The sequence below is a fragment of the Pollicipes pollicipes genome, unplaced genomic scaffold, assembly GCF_011947565.3.
Source record: "Pollicipes pollicipes isolate AB1234 unplaced genomic scaffold, Ppol_2.1 Scaffold_5724;HRSCAF=6776_pilon_pilon_pilon, whole genome shotgun sequence".
NCBI lineage: Eukaryota > Metazoa > Arthropoda > Thecostraca > Pollicipedomorpha > Pollicipedidae > Pollicipes > Pollicipes pollicipes.
In genome coordinates, this window is record NW_023596746.1 from 54558592 (window position 1) to 54578255 (window position 19664).

Consider the following 19664-nt stretch of genomic DNA (forward strand, 5'->3'; position numbering starts at 1 on the left):
ATACACATTACATACATCATAAGTACTGTATAAATCGCAGTGCCAAAGTTCATGGCTGGAAACGGGCCAATTCATCGCATTCTTATTTATTATAATTGATACAATAAGGAACAAGACACGTCGGCCAAAGTGGAAACTTTTGCCCGAAGCGTTCGGGTCGCGCAGACGGCCTAGGTTTTCGCCCTGAGAACCTGGCCGCGCGAAAGCGGCCGACCAGGACCAAAGCTGCGAGTCCGGAAAGCCCCGCTGCCCTGCCCGCAGACTACAAAGACGGTGCTGTAAGCACGACCTAAACGTGCTATAGCATTTGCAATAAAAAAGGCGGAGCATGTCAAGCACGTCATAAGATCGAGCGGTGAAACAATCAGCCAACACCGAAACATTGCGCTCGCTCTCCCCAGGGACGCCACGGTACACGGCTTGTATGGCAATCCTGGCTCAAAATGGCGTCCGATGGAGCATGATCTCACGCGTCATAGCGCCTGTAATATGCGCTTCTCTTGCCGCAACTTTTTTTCTTACTGAGTACACCCTGCCGTGATTTCACAAACAAATAATGCAGCCAACCAACGTATTATCCTAGTACCAGAACCACATTTTTCATTTCCGTTTTGTGTCAACAAACGGAACACGAACGACATCCATTGACAAAGCATTAAGTGTCACATAACAAAGTTTATTTGAACAAAACAGCGGAGCATGAGACTGAGAATCACTGTTTGTAGACTTAGGCTAGAGAATGAGCGAGACGCGATGTCACAGCATCAAAACATGACTAAAACACCTTGAAATGTCGACATCACACCAGCGTGAAACTGGGGAAAATACTATCGCCACAGGCAAGTCCACAGAGACGAACACAACGGAGAGGATGCAGCTGATTGAAGAACAAGCAGCGGCCGGCGGATTGGAGAATAGGCCAGGCCAACAGATAGGAGGACAAGAGTTCAGGGGGACAGCGGATTGGAGGACAGGGGGACAAGTGCAAGCTGCGACCGCGCGGGCATCAGGCATCGCCGGCGACTCGAAGCGCCTTTTACCATTAAACTGGTTGGTGCAACTGAAGCTGCCGAGATTCAGTCCGGGGTCGCCGGCCACATGCGCTTGCCGACAGCAGGGAGTGGAGCCCGGTGACGTAAGCATATACCAGCCACAGCTGCTGGTCTCGGGATTGTTATGTGACTTGCGCGTTGCAGTGGGTATAACAAAGCCATAACGCAGCTGTCCATCTGCCGCACTGTGGCCACGGAGCGCATCGTCTGGATTGCGAGGCAACCACAGCTGACTCATTACGTCCCCAGGACCTCCACAGCGTCTGCTTCATCCGCGTCCTTTTGCAGGACGCTCCCCTATCCCAATGCCCGTAACGTGATGGCCGCGGAGCAGCAACGCAGTCAGTACTATGTGCCGGTGAGTGTTGGCGCTATACGGGCAATACAGGTTAGTTCCAGCCACGGGTAATTCAGAGGCCTTCTGCATCCTCACCCAAACATTCCATCGACATGTGAGCCACAGCTCGCCCGCCTGGCTTTCACAAATGTCTTTCATATTCCTTTTTTCTTTGTTTCCTCCGGGTCGTTCCGCGGCCTACCGGGTTCACGCAATCCAGCACAACGAGGTTTCACCCCCCGCCGCACAAGGGAATGGTTTTCGGAAGTAGAGTCAATATATATATATATATATATATATATATATATATATATATATATATATATATTGCATTCCGGATGCCTCAAATTGTGACCAATCCGACATTCACGTCACGAACATTTGACACGAAAGCAAAAACACACGCATATCACACAAGCTGGTAAAAGTGGTGGATTCAACCTCGATCGCATGTGAACACCAGGCTGTTCATATAAGCCAGGGTATATGGACTACCCGTGAGACCGACACGCGAGTGGCTCGGGAAAAATCACCGGCGTATAAGCTCAGTGTCCACTCGCGGGAGCCGCAGCACGCCGCCAGCTGTGGCACGACGAGCGGCCCGGGGGCAGCTCGGGGCACCTCGAGATCATCCATCTGTGGCACGCCTCGAGAACACGGGTGTCGGACAGAATGTTTCGTATCATCAGCATATACCACTCGGTGATCATAAAAGCTGTTTTAGGTCAACCCAGCTCAAGCAGCGCGGGGGACACGTGATCGTGAACATCTCGGCTGCAGACTACAGAACCCAGCTGAAGCAGCGTGGGAGACACTTGATCGTGAACATCTCCGCTGCGGATTACGGAACCCAGCTGAAGCAACGCGGGGAACACGTGATCGTGAACATCTTCCGCTGCGGACTACAGAACCCAGCTCAAGCAACGCGGGGAACACGTGATCGTGAGCATCTCGGCCGCGGACTACATGCGCGCCCAAGTTCAAAGCTTTTTGAGCCCTTTGTTTCTATGCAGCAGCCACCGCAGCCCATACGGTCACGTAATATCGAAAATGGGGGGGAGGGGGCATCAGCACCTCTACCATCCTTTCCTCAGCCTCTTGCACTACGCAGCGGCGCACCCGGGAAAGTGCCGTCAGAATGCAGTAGAAACGACGAACGTGACTGAGACGTGGTTTTCCCAGCTACGGTTGGAGTCCATGTTGACATCCATGACTTTGATGCACGATAAAGAACTTGATTTCATTGTAGTCAAGTGATGCCGTTAGCTGCTAATCAGTCTTAAGTTGCTGAGGCTTGATCATAGTCAATTCTGTTCTACACGGCTTCTGAGAAAACCGCTCAAGGGTTATGGTCGAGCTACTCAAACACGAGTTTGAATTCAAAAATGCTTGCGGGCATGTCAGTGTCAAGAAAGCGGGCATCATCGGCGTACATGACAGTCATCCCGCAGGCCAATGTTTTGTGACATCATTTGTGAAGATGAAGCATAAGACCGGCCCCGTGTGGAGCCTGGGATCACACCGTGCATGAAATCCGGACGGTCGGTTCCGTCCCGCGCTGACTAGACGCGGCCTGGGGCCAGGCACTCAACCATTTGACATTAATGAACAGCTTGACGGGACTTGACAGGACTATTGGGACAACGCCTTTCAAACAATAGTTTGTCATGCACAGGATTTTTTAACAAAATTGCAGTTCCTCCGCTGCTGGACGTTTTACGGGAATGATAACCTTTGCCATATCAACGCACATTGAAAAGGGAATGCTGCGTGCAGTCACGTGAGTATCTGGCAGAAATATTGTTAAACCTAGAATTCCTCGGAAAGTTAATTACGTCTCGTCTTTTATGCTGCCCGCCAGGCCGTGGCAGTTCAAAGACATGAACCTGAGCTCAGACGTGACTTGAACGGTTTCCTATCAACAATAAATTGGTGCAACGGTTGCAAGTACGCGCACGCACAGACAGGTTGCGTTCGTGCGTTCGTGCATGCGTGCGTGCGTGTGTGGGTTGTGTTTGCTGGAAAAGCAGGACAACCTAACTAAAGGCCAACTGCACAAGGCTTAACAACGACCAGCTGCTCCTATACAAGACAAACAGCGGTGAGCGTGTGAGGTACCTAGACACATACGCCAATTATACACCATTTTTTCACCCTAAAAAACGAACACAAACAACATAACGGATATCAGCACGACCCGGCCTAACGGTGGTCTGAGCGGCAGCAGCCCGCGGCCCAGAGCGATTAGGTTCCAAAAACGGAAAACTCCACCGGTGGAACAACCGAAAAAAACACACACAGTATGTACTTGTTACTAGCCCGAGGTCAACTAGTCAATACTGACTAACGATATTCAAGGAGCGTCCGTAGGGGTGGAAACAGAGTACGTTCTGATTCAGAAAACGCAAAAGCCGCCTACATCTTAAACAATACAGATCACAAAAACACTTTCACTTGAAAAATACTCCATCTCGACGCTTTGGTTAGAATGCCACCAATACGACTCACGCAAAATACAGGGAATTAGTTTGGCGTTTTGCAATGTTTTATTTTGTTTATTTTTCTCATTCGGTAAGGACTCGAGTTTTACTTACATCCGACACTAACCGGCGGTTTACTGGTTTCATCTGCGAGACAAATTCCGACAGGAAGTCCGGAGGGCGAAGGAGCCTCGCCAGCCAGCGGCTCAGCGGGCAGCTGCTTGGCAGACAGCTGCCCGGCTGACCGCTCCGCCTCCCTCGATGCCTCAACCGCAAGTCCCGTTGCAGATGACGCCCCAGCAGGGGGCCCAGCAGTTGAAGACTCTCCCGCACGTAGCTCGGATGCAGTCGCCGCCTCAGCCGGCAGCGCCGCGCCCGTACGGCGGCCCAGCGGGCCGCTCCATGGCGGCCCCCGGCGTGGCAGCCGAGCGCTCCCAAGCGGACCGCCCGCGGGCGAACGGCTGCCGGCCAGCCGCCGGCCGGGCGCCTGGCCCCCGAGCGCAGGGGACCGCCAGTGGTCACAGGGCGGGCCGCCGCAGGGGCAGATGGTGCAGAGGCGGGCACGGGCCCAGCTGAACGTAGGGCAGGCGGTGCACCCCTCATGACCAGTCCAAGCTACTGTTGTGAGAAGACTCTCGTTGGCGGAGAGTCCCTGCCCATCTTGAAACAAGGAATGCCCTGTTTGGTGTATACGGTCCAGATTCGTTCCTTCTTCTTACGCAGTTGGACCTTGCTGAAAATTTCTCGCTCTGATTTCGTGAGGGACTCATTCACGAACAACGTATCGTCTGGGTCCTGCCGTCTCAGCCTCAGTTTCGTGCGATCTACGTTGATAACGTTTCGAAGATGTTTATCCTTGAAGGCACAGATGACAGAGTTGTCATTCTGCAGGCGATGCACTGCTGAGAAGTCCGCATTTGTGACGATTTTTCCGGGAAAGCTCTCATTTATCAGCTCGATCAGGACAGCTGCTATGTCTTCGCCGTCCCCGCGTTTTCCGATTTGTTTGCTCCAAAAAATCAAGTTTGCAGACCGACTCTGCCGCTCTAACTCCTCTGCTTGTTCTTCCAAGCATTCCATTGTCTCATGGCACGACTGCAGCTTTGCTTCCAGCTTTTCGATATGCTAGTCTCGGGTAAAGATTTCGCCTTGCATTTTGGCCCGGCCTTGTTTTCGTAAGCCGACAGCCTTTTGTCGATTTCTTTCCAGTGTTGGGTTTGCTCTCTCAATGGATGACACAATCGATGCTTTTATGTCAGCAAGCATGTCTCCATCTTCGAAACTGGCATTTTCCTTGTGTTTTGGTGACACCATTCTTTGGCGTTTGTCGTCCATTGACCCTTATCATTTCACCAACTGACCGCTGTCGGTTTTTTTCGCGGTAAAGATCAGATGCAGGGCAGGCCCTTCTCGTTATCTGCCGAAAGGAATGCTGACTCGCTGGCTGACCTTACGTCAGGCACAGATGCAACAATCTGGCTTCGGCTTCACTCTGAGTCACCACTTGCTATCGCAGAGACGCTCCGAGACCACGGGCCGCTCCCCTCACGAAGTTAAACGCACCGCATCAACAGCTGATGAGCGACGCGGAGTGGGCCCGTAGGCACAACCGCACCGGCTGGGGTCAAGGCTCCGGCTGCTTTTACGACGCACTCAGCTGCTGAGACTATATGGCGTCGCCTGCTTCTCACCCTGGCAGGAAGGGCGGGCACCGCGGGGAATCAAACCCCGTACCTCTGGTTTCGCAGATGCGCAGTGGTTAAAGCAGACGCGTTTGCCACTACACTACCGGCACCTGATTTTGAATTTTTGAGCGTGTACTTGGGAATATTGGTTGGGTGAAGTCAGCACCTTTAAGGTCCACTATCCTAAAAGTCCCGTGACTCTTGAGAGTCGGGCAAGACTGAGGACGGCTCTTCCAGCCACCCATCTTCTCATGCGTGCGCGATTCGTGTCCATCCGTGGGTGGCCGCGCCGCGACTCCAAACCGTGTCGTCGCCGTGTTTCCGCTGTGTTCGCTTCCGTATGTATAAGCGCTGTGTGCGTTCAGTTAAAAACAGAAGGAATGTTGCATCACGCCCATTAAATGCATCACGACCATCATAGTTTTCGAATAACTGTTTTCACCGTGTCCTTAAGGACACGCAGACAAGAGCAGCGCATGTAAAATTCCAAACACAGGATGAATACGGAAAAATCCAAGTGAAAACCAGCATATTACATTTGCAGAAAAACAAATTTCACTAAGCGATCACATAAATGGAAGAACACATCTCTCACTGACCGGATCACTACTGGAGGGAACGCATTTCCAGGTTTAATCGCATTAGCCTGCACTCCAAAGCCAGTTATCGGCGGATGGGAATACCTTCCGCGGCTGGCATCGCAGTGGTCGCTGTGGATGGCTTTCCTGGTTTCGCAAATGCCTGCTGACATCCGCAACCATAAGCGCAGAGGAAAGAACTACTGCGCTAGTGTTCTGCATAAGTGGCAGTGTTGGAATTCTAGAAGTTTTTCGCGGAATTCAACCATATTAAATTTACACTCCGAATTTCATACTAGAAAGAATGAGCACGCGAGGCTTCCCGTACAAAACCGTACATATATCACCCACAACAAGGAAGAAGTACCAGACACACATACGTCACATCAATTAATATCGTCCAACAAGCCATCTCAAACAATTTTCTTACCAGGGTCCACGAACGATAACCCACCCACCCTCACCGACACCTTCCAATCGGGCCAAGTTTCCTCCGCGCTCTCACCGCACAACATTACATACGCCACAGCCGCGTCAGTCTTGTCTACAATCGCGTTTTCGCGTGCCGTGCGTAAGTCATATATATTTGAATAATTTAAATTACATCCACTTTTCCATGCCAGTCTTGAAGTGACAGTGATATACCAAGAAAGCAAACAGCTTAGCCTGACTGGACAACCAGTCCAAATGCGCGTCTTTGTTTTGATTTACTGAAGGAATATTGCGGCCTACAAAATAGTCAACATGCTTATATTCACCTTTGAGTTATGGCTGTGATGATGAACATTCCGAATTTCTCATACAATTGAAAACATCCCTCTCAGTATTTGAATCTTTGTCATAGACCCTCGCCCTGATTCGCCGTTTTTGATAACGCGGACTGATAGGAGAAGGGGGGGGGGGGGGGTCAATAAGAACCCCCAGAACGGCGTTTCCAAACAAAAACACACCATCGCGGAAAAACCAGAGGATCAGTACCAGTTTTATACTGTTAGGTCAGTAATTTACCCAACCACGCCAGGCGAAGAAGTCAAATTTTCCGGAAAATCAACTTTTTCAGCTTCACATCACACATGCAAGACTATGTGACCCATGGCGAGAAAAAAAACACACGGGTGTTTCTTGTTCAATTCTGTGTACAATGGTGTATATATTTGTGTTTTGAGCATGCATTCATGACATATGGCTAACATTAAGTTAGCCATACGTCATGAATGTCATGTAACAAGGTCGGCCTGACGCGCGCGTTCCGTGGTGTCGTCGGTTGCCGCCCGCCCGCCCGCACCGGCCGTGGATCGCCCATGCAGTATTCCTAAAAAAACCGGTGCTGTTCCAACACCAGATCCAAAAGTCGCACTATTCAGTTTAACAACATCACAACTACGAGACCATGCTTTGCAACGAAACGACACTTAAAGGGGGTGTTCCACATCTGTAAGGTATTTTAAGCTGAAAGAGCCATCTTGAAATCATTCGGCGAAGTTCACAGCCCTACCCTTCTTAAGACCTACACACCTCTGGTTTCGGAGCTATGCGACCGCGAAGATGTGCTTTTATTTGAGGAAGGACTATTTCAAGGTCACCCAGGCATCCGTGACGCCACTGTAGCGCTATTGAAATACTGGTATCCCATTACCTACGCCGCGATCAACGACAATACAAATATAATGGCAGAACCGTTCAGTGTGGCGTTCGTGAACACGATTTCCAGATATAACGGCCCTCAACTGGCTATCAGTGTTTTACAAGGCGATGACGTAATCAAACAACGACGTGTTGAGCATATTTACTAAACAGAAATTGTGTTGTCTGGAGCGGTCATCTCCACTTTACAATATGTTCTCATGTAGAATATTCCTTTTAAGCATGTTTCTCGTCCCATTCATGGCGTACAATGATGCATCTTTTTACGTGCTTTGAGCATACATTTATGGTACATGACTCCGTTAATGTAACAATGTCGGCCCACCGCGCGCTCTCCGCGACATCGTTAGTTTTCATAACGCGGACTGATGCGGAGGATTAAGGCGACCCGCCTGGCGTTTCCAAAATAATGACGACGGAGCTTAGCAGAGAACACCCGCGGATTGGTCCCGACGAAATCTCGCGATTGGTACTAGTTTTTAGGCCACTCAGGCCGTAGATCGCCGTACAGTGTTCCTCAAAAACAGCCGCTGCTCCGACACCAGAAAAGCTAGGAACACGTTTCTGGCCTGAAAATACACGCAATAAATGCCTCATAGACTGCTTAAATATAATGCACGATTGCACTACATTCCGGAGAGGCATCCTCAGTACAACCATGAAACCATGGAGAGGGGGGGGGGGGGGGGGGAGGATCCCATCATCAAGGCGAGGGTAAACAACATACGGATTACAGAGTGCTCTTGAAAAAGTAGATCGGGAGTAATTTAGTAGTTTTCATTGGTTGTGAGGTATGTATTGTATTAAAGGCAAGTTTAAATGAGCCTAGTCAATGACTTTGCCTGATTGTTGTTGATTATCAAAGCATACATGAAACAGTCAATCTCTACAAGCAAAACTACCGCCGACGCATTAAGCTTCCCTTTTATTCCACCTCGTACATGGAAGCAAATACAAACTTCCACCTCCAAACTGGTTGGCAAAAGTACTCCAACCCTGAAATATGAATCCCCAAGTCAAAATTCCCACTTTGATAGATGGTTGGGACCACAGCTCCGACGTGCGCCTCCCAAGTAGGTCCGACCCCCGGCTGCGCCATGAACCCTCCTCCGGTGCTAGCGGCCACCGTATTGGCTGGAGGCCCAAACAGGGGTGAGCGAAGGCATGGCCAGGATTTCATTTCTAGTGAAAATAATTGGTTTTCCATGAATCATGTTCCACATAACTGTGATTATCAAACATCAAGCATTTTCTTACCAACAATCCGGCACAGGAGCCTGAATTGCCGATGACACAGTGACATCAGTGTGCCGAGGAGTCTCTGGCGGGTCAGCCAGACCACCTACCTCGCTTGATGATCTTGAACCAGCTGTTCACAATGCGCCGGTGCTGGTGTTTGTGCTTCAGACACCAGGCGGACAGCGTCTGGATGCTCTCGGCCGTGTCCTTAAGCTGCGAGAGCCGCTTCTCCAGGTCCAGCTGGCTGAAGGCACTCATCACCATCACCGGGCCGCCCGGGCGGCGGCTCTCGGCACGCCCCGGTCTCGCCCGCACCTCGCTGGTGCCGCACCACTCACGGGCCGCCGCCGCCGCCGCGCGGCCATGCACTGCCGGCCGGCCGCCGCCGCCGCTCTCTTCCCGCGCTCACGGGCGGCACTCGACACGGCACCGCGCGGCAGGCTGTTGTCAGCAGCGCGGCAGACCACTATCGGCCTCGTCAGCTACGGTAGCGAAGAGCCGCGCCCGTCTGGAATTACAGACAACATTAAAGCCATGATCTTATGACGTGAACTGTGCAAACAATGCAATTTCTGCCAGAACAATCCACATGTGGCTATGCGCACCACCAACAACAACAACAAAAAAAACAGGCTAAGATTACCCACACAGGCACAATATCAGCACCATTGGCGATGCAATATCAAAACCTATCAGTCAGGGTTGGCGAAAGTTCTCAAGACTTGTGCTGGGTCAAATTACAAACATTTGCAAAAGCCAATGTTCCATTTGGTTCTAACAAGGACCAAATTACGTCCTTTGAGCAAATGTATCATGCAGGCATGAAGTCCTAACATTGACTCAACATAAAAGATAATGGCAAGAATCCTGTTGTGCTGATGACAAAAATGAGTGCTGTTGACAGCATGGGTTCTGTGTCATCTTGGCTGCTGCGAATACACTCTCTACCACATAAGAAGTGTCACCTCAGCAGGCATACAACAAAAGCATGGAAATCTTGGGCAAACTGGGTCAAACTGTGCTGGCCTGTAAACTGACATCTTCTTGTCGACAATGTGTTAGCAAAAAGATTGACTACTTAAAAATGACCTGTGCTTTCCAGCTCATAGATGTCCATTGGCAATGTTCCAAGTACCAACCATGTTCAAAGCCATAGAAGCATTCTTGTAACCAAACAGACCTTGGTCTAATATATGTAAAGGAAGTAAGTCACAGACTTTCTTTGCCAAAAAAAAACCCCTAACTTACAATAAAGGAGTGCCATCTCCTCAAGTAAACTCAAGTGAAAAGTGTGAACTTAAATACTGTTCTTCCAGAAACTTATAGGTAAGCTGCTCAGGGTGCAAAAGCATTATGGGAGATAGATCGAAATGCCTTTTTTAAATGGAAGCTGTAGAATTACACTTGCTTTTCAAAAATTTGCCTTCTGAGACCTTTGTGAGAATTACTGTCATGTTTTTGCTTTCCCTCCCCATTATCCTGCACCCCAAGGACACCCTGAGAATAGTGGAGGCCTCAGCAGGAGTGTATGCAGGCACCTTTGTAAAAGATAATATGATGGGAATGGTGTTGTCACAAAATATATATTTGATCAGGGTATACCTTGCTACCTCATGTTAAAAAAGAGCACTGTACATCAATCATCATTTTTAAGGCAGAACATAAAAACAGGTCATCTAATCTCTTACCTTGGAACTTAAGTAACTACGATAGCAAACATCCGAGCGCCACAAACACGCGGCAACCGCGACCCTGGCGCCATTGTTACACACGATCACAACAGTACTGTGTGATTACAACATTACCGCACATCAAGAACCATAAAAATGCACGAGGCCAAGGTAACAAGAATGCAATGAAATACGTTCCTTGCATATCCAAGCGGTTTTCCATATTGTTTGTAGATTTGTCACCATGGTGGGGAAATGATGTTGTTGGATGGAAATGAAAAGCAAAATGAGAATAAGGCAGCTAAACAAAACTTCTTAATATGGTACATATATATGGCATGGAACATGGATGCCAATGGGACACTGGGTCAAAGGGGATGGGGTGGGGGGTAGGTCAGGTTAGGTTAGGTTAGCTTAGGTTAGGTTGTTAGGTTAGTTTAGGTTAGGCTGGGTTAGGTTAGGCTAGACTAGGTTAGGCTATGTTAGGTTAGGTTAGGTCAGGTTAGATTAGGTTAAGCTAGTTTAGGCTATGTTCTGGACTATTCTGGCTTATCTGTTTCATAAACGTACCTAGATGCGATAAGAAACGCTTTTCATTGCATTATTATTGTTACCTTGGCCCCATACATTTTTTAAGGTTCTTGATAAGCAGAAATATTGTACTTACCCAATGATAGCACAGAAACAGTGCTGAGGAGTCAAGGCGGTGGGGTGAGTGTGGGGCTCAGGGGGTCACTATCATAGTTATTAAAATTTGAAGGTAGGAGCATGAATCTACCTGTTGTATGATTACTTACAATATGTTTTGCCTTAAACACAACAAATGATGTACAATTTTTTCTAGCATTAGGCACCAATGTGAACCAACACCAAATATTCCATTTAACACACATGAGCCTAAATCCCACTGCCTGACCATATGGCCACCTTAGAATCACAGGCTTCTGCAGGCCTGTAAGGCAATGCTGTGCCAAAGCAAAGATGCATAACATAAATACACTAACAAACCTGAGAATCCCTCAAAAGTGAGGTCCTTATCATTCCACTGTGATAGAGGCCCTCCTCAGCCTCCATATGCATCACTTCCTAACAACATGATTGACAATGTCAGTACTGCTTGCAGTTTTAACCAAATCCCCTCTGCCTTTGGCACTTATTGCAGACCAACATGCACAGGGAGGTTGAAAGAATGCTCTTGGCACACACTGCCTTTGCCATAACATCTTAGGATGATACCCCACAATGCTTTCAAGGTGGTGGGAATGGCATATTCCACACCAGGTTCAAAACATCATTTACATCACAACTACTCACTGCTGCATGAGCAATAAGCTTCATGAAAATGTTGCAAGTTCTCTCCACACACCAGCTCCTACCTAGATGATAATGCTTTGCCAGGATCTCAGTAGCAATTTCAGAGCATGCAAGCCATACATCTGACAGCCCAGTTTCTTACACATAAGGAAACTGTGAGCAAGCTCACAACTGACACATGATAAAGATCAGGCTAAATTAAGTTCAAAATTCAAAAAAATTTGACCTGGCCTCAGTTCAGCATATGCCTGCCCCAAGCTAAGTACTTACATCACGTAAGCACATGGAGCAGTGAACTTATTTTTGTAGACTGGCCCTCTGCCCTGGTTCGATATCACAGACACTATCCATCCCAGCGAAGAATGCAATTACGTTCGTACATACCCGATTCCTCAAGAATACTTTTTGAGCCGTATTCTATCTAACGTCGATTTCGGTTTAATTGAAATCCTTTTTGCACTCAACATTCATCTACAGATCCAGACACATTAGTCGCAGCAACGCCAGACATCCGCGAGGGCTGAGGATTCAAAGCCGCTTGTACGAAGATGTGTACGCGGGGTCCGGAGTAGCGGTAACGGCGCGGACATAAAGTTCTATATATGACGCACGTAATATTTGTAGACGAACTCAACGCATAACAAGAGGATTCATTTTCCCGTGTACTAAAATGACGTCACTTTCACTAAAAACGAAAAAGGTCTTACATTTTAGAAGTCGCAAGTCTACATTCAATATCCCCTACAAAAGCCAAATCACACTTTTATTGTGTTATTACCACTACCGTTTCTCCGAGCTCAATACTACATTTATTAAACCTGCTCCGTGGAACACCTGAGTCTAGCCCATGTACGGCCATGGAGGCTTTGTTTCCATGATATATATGTTTCAACCGCCATAAAAATTTCATAAAATTGCATTTTATCGGCCTTCCAAGTGATGAACCGTGATATTACGACCGGTATAATTTGCGATATTTTCTCGAACCGGCGGCGTTGGCCTTTCCGTCTAAACAACTGGTAAGAGGTTGTCGGCATTATACTTATCATTGGGTTTACGGCTTTCGTTATCGTTGTCGTGAATTTAGATTCAAACATTGTTTTTTAATTTGTATTCCTTGATCGGCTCACGCATTGGGTCTGTGAAGTGTGACGGTCGGGGAGTGTCGAAGCGAACTCCGACTTCGTCTCGTGCGCTGGTACTGTGTGCACCTACCGTGCTTCGGTTCGCTGATCCTTTGGGTGCACTTAGTTTTCTCACAAACGGAATTTTTCATGGATTTGATGAATTTGTCTCTTAGACTGATATTTTTGTCAGCATATGCGAGTCCATGGCACGCTAAGTTAAGATGTTAACAGGTTTATTAACTGGAAAGCTTGCTACTTGCGTTTCCATATAGAATGTAGATGAAATGTCATGTTTCCATTGGAATGATTTGTTTGTTCATCTATCCATTTTGCCTCACTTTATGATCATAATTCATTAAAGAACAAGGTAGAATGCCATGGATATCTCTACTTCAAATGCTCATGGTAGGAAACTGTGACAGGTGTCTTATATTAGCCATGTGCAACATCAAAGCTGAATATGTTGGTCAGTGATTATCTCCAGGATAACCACTTAGGTCATTATTAGGAAGGGACCTTATAATAGTCACTAACCTAATGGCAATAGCTTAACGGTAACTATCATATTAGGATGCTTGTAGGTAGTACTTAAATGCAGATGGTTTCCATAGATGCCACAGACACCATAGCCAAGATGCCATGGCTCTACAATGGCATATTGTTTAAGTGCAGGTGTAACCCAGCCTTCAACAACTGTGTCTTCTCTTAAGTATCAGCATAGAAGAAGGCTACATGTCATCTTTGGACATATATTTGAGAACATGTACAGAATTTTTCACGCAATGAGTACCGGTATGAGCCATTTAAGGCCCACCTAATGCAATACATTGTATGAACAGTTCAGGTCAAGGATGGTTTGAGCCAAGCTATGGTTACTGAGTTTGAAATTTTTTTTGCTTAATCACCAGAGGGTGGACAACATGCTTTTTGTATTGGAAGAAAATGAATTGGGAGAAGACCATTTGTCTAGAGAACATTTTAAAGTAAACACATCATTTTCCACTGGGGACAGCATGGTTTTAAAATGGACCCTGTTCATGCACTATCTTGTGGCATTGAATATCAGTGTGGTGGACAAAGGTTGACTTGCCCCCATACTGGTAGCTGCCATGTCAGAGTAACTGGGTGTGCCTTTGGCCGCTCAGCTTTCTTAAACTTAGTTCAGCGTTGCCTCACTAGGACATTGACTCTGATGAAACATTTACATCAGGTATCTGATACCATAGGTTAAACTGTGCAGGCTGAAATGTGTGGTTGCCTTCTTATAACACAAATGAGCTTGCTTATGCCCACATTGTGGCTTACTGGCCCTGTTTGCCCTCAGATGTATATCACACTTGTCCAGTTTATAGGTGCCAAGAGGCATGCATATCCCCATTACATGGTGTTCCATGAGAGTAAGGGTCTGGCACAGTGGTCATGCTGGGCCATATAGTACACCTGATGGCAGCTTTTCTGCTTGACATACCATGCATCTTCATGTGGGTGCCCTCCCCCTGTATGACCCAGGGGACCATGTCAAGCAAGATCCAAATTTTGCAGCCATGCACCAGCAGAATGTATATAGTGCATGTAGTCAGGTGTTTGAAAGTCCCACATTCTTGCAGGAGCTTCTGCAGGAAGGACACTTCTGGTTTACCCCACGGTGTTGTAGGCAAGATGCATGTATGACGGCACAGGTCCAGGTTCAGTCTCTACTTTAGCAGTATTGCAAATCAAAGACTTAGGGTATGATTGGGTATGATTGTTTGGCAAAAGTTGTGGTGGCCATGTTAATCAGCTCTGTTGAGTGTGCAACAAGGTACTAGCCTCTCTGGTAGTGCCGCATGACTAAGGAGAGGATAGAAGCTCCACCATGCCAGGCATTGCATCAATGCTGCCAGTTCAGAACAAGGGGGGGGGGGGGGAGGCAAGAACTGAGAAGGAGAGCAAGACCAAACCACATTTAAAGTGTCAAAGCCCAACAACATTTCTCACTCATAAGTTGCCAGTCCAGGGCAAGAGCAAGCCTTGCCTCACATGGGTGAGGCAAGTCCATCCACATTTGAGTCCCTGTTGATCTGTCCTGATGGTGTGTGTGGGGGAACGGAGACACTGCCTGCAACACTGCACAACTGCCAGCCTGGCACCTCAGCAGAGTATTCTATGGCCCACACAATGAAACTATTGGATTCCAAGCTTTTAGAATGCAGCTGGTTGTGTGTAGATGTTGGCTCAGCCTGCCCCAACTTGAGGTGTGGCACCTTGGAATAATTTGGGAAAACCCACCAAATTGCAGATGATCCATGTTACTCAGGGTAAGTACAGATAGGCTCTGGCAAATGTATTGAGCTGCTGCGCGGGGTCGATTGGACTAACAAAGATGTTTGTGTTTCAGTTCCAGGGATGGGACGTTACGCAAGGGAGCCTGCCAATCAGGCCAAGAGCTGCAAGTCTCGGTTTGACAACCTTAGGGCACACTTTAAGGTGTGTTTCTTGTGCTGTACTTGAACTGTTTGCCTGCATATTCAGCTTGGACATTATCACAGTAGATTTGTTACAAGGGTGCAATATCATAAACTTGATGTATTTTTGTCCAGTGATATATTTTTGTGGCTTTGTCTGTGACTGTATTAGAGTTGAAATCAAGTTTGACTTTATGATCGTGTGTTTCATGTTGATGGATGGGTAGTCTCCAAGCTGTAGATGTGCAGTAGTTTAAACCAGTATTGCTATGCAGGGTTGGCATTGAGATTGCTTCATCATCCCAGTCTTTCTTTGTTATGAAGTTAGGGAATGTTAGCTATCAGTCTTTTATTATATATAGGTATTAAGATAGGGAATGTAAGCTTATGTTGTATATTTGTGCTTTTAATTACAGAACACCTATGAAACGGCCAAGGTGCTGAAAAAGATGCCCCTGAGGCGGGCCACCCGCTACCTGAAGAATGTGATCGGCCACAAGGAGTGTGTGCCTTTCACCAAGTTCAGCGGCGGAGTTGGACGTTGTGCCCAGGTCAGCATCAACAGATAACAGTGGGGGTGCAGTCTTGAATAATCAACAAGGTGGTGCTCAAGCTTGTCCCAATGCATGTAGCATCAGTGGCCTGGCAGACAAGATCTGGCTGGCTGTGCTTTTGATGACACCTCTTTGTAATGACTGATTCCATGCCTTTTTGATGACAAGGGATACATTTTTTAAAGGTTGTGCTTCAATATAACCAATGTTTGCTGTAAGCCACCATTCAGTAGCGATTTTCTGGCAACATCGTAATGTGGCCGAAAAAACTGGTCTCAGCTTATGAGGGATTTTAATGGAATCAGAGGAGACCAAGGTATGTGTGGCACCCAACTTCCACCAAGGAAAGCTTTTGTTGGCCCCACCTAACACCAGAAGTGGTGGTGCTAATGATCTCATATACAGATGCATCAGTAGGAAGTTTGGACTGTGGTCGAGTGTGGGGAATTCCAAAAAAATTTCTGGTAGCGGAGTATAACATTTAAGTGCTGCAGGTCATTACAGCTTTATTTAGGTTATCTTTGAGGGAGAAGAGATAGTACAATGGGAAGAATAGTACAATGGGTGGCACTCAACAAAAGTGCTACTTTTCATATGCAGGAATTCATGTAAATGCACTTTAAATGAAAGGAAACATCAGTATTAAAAATGGCACACTGGAACAACACAGTCTCATACTCTCAATGTCGCACACAGAGAACAATTTTTAGATTCTTTCCGGTCTATATTTGTGGAGAACAAAATGTATTGGGGTTAAAAACGCCAAGGAACACTGAAGTTTCAGACAATAGGCCTCAGTTAAAACTGGTTTTGAATACCTGCTCCCCCTAAAGCCAAAGAGCCTTTGAGAAATACAGCCGCACACCTGCGGAGCCTCTGGGCTGCGCTGCCCCTGTACGTCCAACTGCGCCAGTCACGTGGATTGTTCAATGGTTGCAAATCTTGTCCTCCATTGGTATGCCAAAGCCGTAGTCCCAAACGTTCAGTGATCTTAAGTTCTTGGTGGTACAGCCAGATGCAGGTCATCTGCAATCTGCCCTGAAATCCCTCACAAGAAACAGTTTGGTTGTCTGTCCCAGTTGGTGGTCTGCCGTACCCATTCCCACCACTAGATGCGTCGCCACGTGCTGCTGGCACCAGCCCCGGTCTGCTCCCGGTCCGCCTGGGCCCGCACCTTGCCGCGCCGTTCCCACATCCACGTCATTGCAGGCCAAGGCGTTCGGCACCACGCAGGGCCGCTGGCCCAAGAAGTCGTGCGAACACCTGCTGCAGCTGCTGCGCAACGCCGAGGCCAACGCCGACTTCAAGGGGCTGGACGTGGACCATCTGGTGGTGGAGCACATCCAGGTCAACCGCGCGGCCAAGATGCGCCGGCGCACGTACCGCGCTCACGGACGCATCAACCCCTACATGGCCAGCCCATGCCACGTCGAGGTGAGACTTCTACCCGTGCAGCCCCGTACGCTGGTTAGGAAACGGCGCGCTCCTGGTCGCCTGCCCGGACGATGGTGATTAATTTAAGGCCGGTGTGGGCCGGCGGGCGTGCGTCACCGTCACTTTATGGTTGTGTACTCTGTGAAACCTGGGTTACTGTGTCATCAGTTTGGTCAGCTTGGAGCGATCGGGACGTTGTGTGTTGGTAGCGTGTAGATCTCGTTCCTAAAGTTCTTCAGGGCGAGAGCGTTTCGAAATTGTGCAAGGTTCATACATTGTATTTTTCGTGCGGCCGGCGTTTGAATGTGTTCCGATTTCCCCTGCTGGTGAAAGCACACTGAGCATTGCCGTCCCTGCCTTACACATGTTCCAAGGGCAGCCACTTCCATTTTTACCTTTTTGAAAGCTGATAGCTGCCAGCAATCTGTTTTGCAATCTTTGAAAGCAATCCTTTGTAAGACCACAACAGCACTATCAAATCGTAGCGTTCACCCGATCCGAGCGAGTGGCAATCGGCTGTGTCCCCCAACTCCACTCGGTGTGCCGGTGCCATGTCCGCCTCCGGCTCGTGCCGGGTTTGTGTTGACCCCTCGTCCCTCCCGCTTAGCGTGAACCCGTTGTGCCGGGTCTATGTTGGCCCCTCCCCCCCGCTCCCGCTCAGTGTGGCGGTGCTGTGTCCACCCCTCCCCCCCCCCCCCTATTCGGTGTGCCAGTGTTGTTTCGGTCCGGACTCGGTATGCCGACGTTTGGTCGGTCCCCCGCTCGGTATGCCGGTGTTGTGTCCGCCTCGGCTCGTGCGCCGCCGTACACGTGACCCCGCCTGCGGCCCCGCGCGGTCGGCCCAGCTGACGGCGGCACCCCTCTCCGGCAGGTGATCCTGACCGAGAAGCAGGACGTCGTGTCGCGCGTCACCGACGACGAGCCCACTAAGAAGAAGGTCTCCAAGAAGAAGCTGGCCAGGCAAAAGCGCGAGATGCGCGATTAACTGTCTCACGAGAATACAGAGTGCTGAACATCGCGCGCTGAGTGTTTTAATGCTGTGTGGAGGCATGCATGGCATGTGGATGAGTGCTAGCGGACGACGATAGCCCAGAGATGAAGACCTGACCAGGATTAGGCTGCGAATCGATTGACGTGCTGGAGTCCAATCTTAACTGATTGATATTTCCGTAGAAGCGATTTTGTGAGCGGCAGCTTTGATAAGTGTGTGTTGAAAATTATTGGGTCGGCGAGGAAATCACCTTCACGAATGCCTTCAGCAACAACAATGCGGATGTTGGACATCATTTGTGGAGCTGAATCCTGAAGAATGGAAGGGCATCCTGAGGAGCGGACAAACGGAGCATCCACACAGTCCTTCCATTCTCAGACACGACACTGCGGTTAGGGAGCACCATACGATTGATTAGTGCCGCTTGTTTCCACGCCCACGAGAGTTGGGGGCGAGGACTGGCAGTATCCTGCCAGCACGGCGCTGTCCAGACGGCGTAGTGTGCGTCGGGAGTGGTAGTCGCGCGATATTTAGAGGTATTGATGCGCTATGTCATGGGTCACCTCGAATCTAAGAACCCGAAGCAGGAAGAGAACCAAGGCCAGGGGCGAAAAAGCCTGCGAAGACCGTGCACACCCATGTGTCGGCGGTGCGGCAGGCGTCAGCGAAATTAAACCAAGTGCCAGTCAGCCCATTTCACGTGCCATGGATCCGGCGTTCATCTTCCAAAGTGAGCGCGCAGATGCGCGCCTGTGGAGAACCGTCCATGGTGCTTGGTTTACACCTGGGCCGCGTTCCCCATCGCCAACAGCTGTCCACAAGTTGCAAGCTATGACGCTAGATGTAAGTGCATCACGACAGCCCCTGCGGTTTGGAGATAGTCGCTGATGTTTGACGTAGATACTCGCGGCCTCATAGGTGACAACTGATGTTGGTACTTTGCAGATGGGGAACGCCACCCTGGTGGGAAAAGCAATGGTGTTGGATACACGATGACACTTTCATAGTTGATACAAGGCTCATCGGTAGACAGCAAGCACCGATCGACGCAAGCTTCGCACAGGGGTACTACACGCAATGCGCGATATGCGCAATCTGCAATTGTATTTCTTTTC

At 48.7% G+C, this 19664-nt stretch overlaps 1 protein-coding gene across 1 annotated transcript; it reads left to right on the forward strand.

The window, feature by feature from the left end:
- Positions 1 to 13016: 13016 nt before the first annotated feature.
- On the forward strand, positions 13017 to 18578 carry LOC119103543 (60S ribosomal protein L17). Its single transcript, XM_037227125.1, has 5 exons — positions 13017 to 13025; positions 15504 to 15592; positions 15987 to 16121; positions 17334 to 17558; positions 18430 to 18578. The coding sequence occupies exons 2-5, from the start codon at positions 15512 to 15514 to the stop codon at positions 18541 to 18543; spliced, it is 555 nt and encodes a 184-aa protein (XP_037083020.1). The 5' UTR covers positions 13017 to 13025; positions 15504 to 15511; the 3' UTR covers positions 18544 to 18578.
- Positions 18579 to 19664: the final 1086 nt, after the last annotated feature.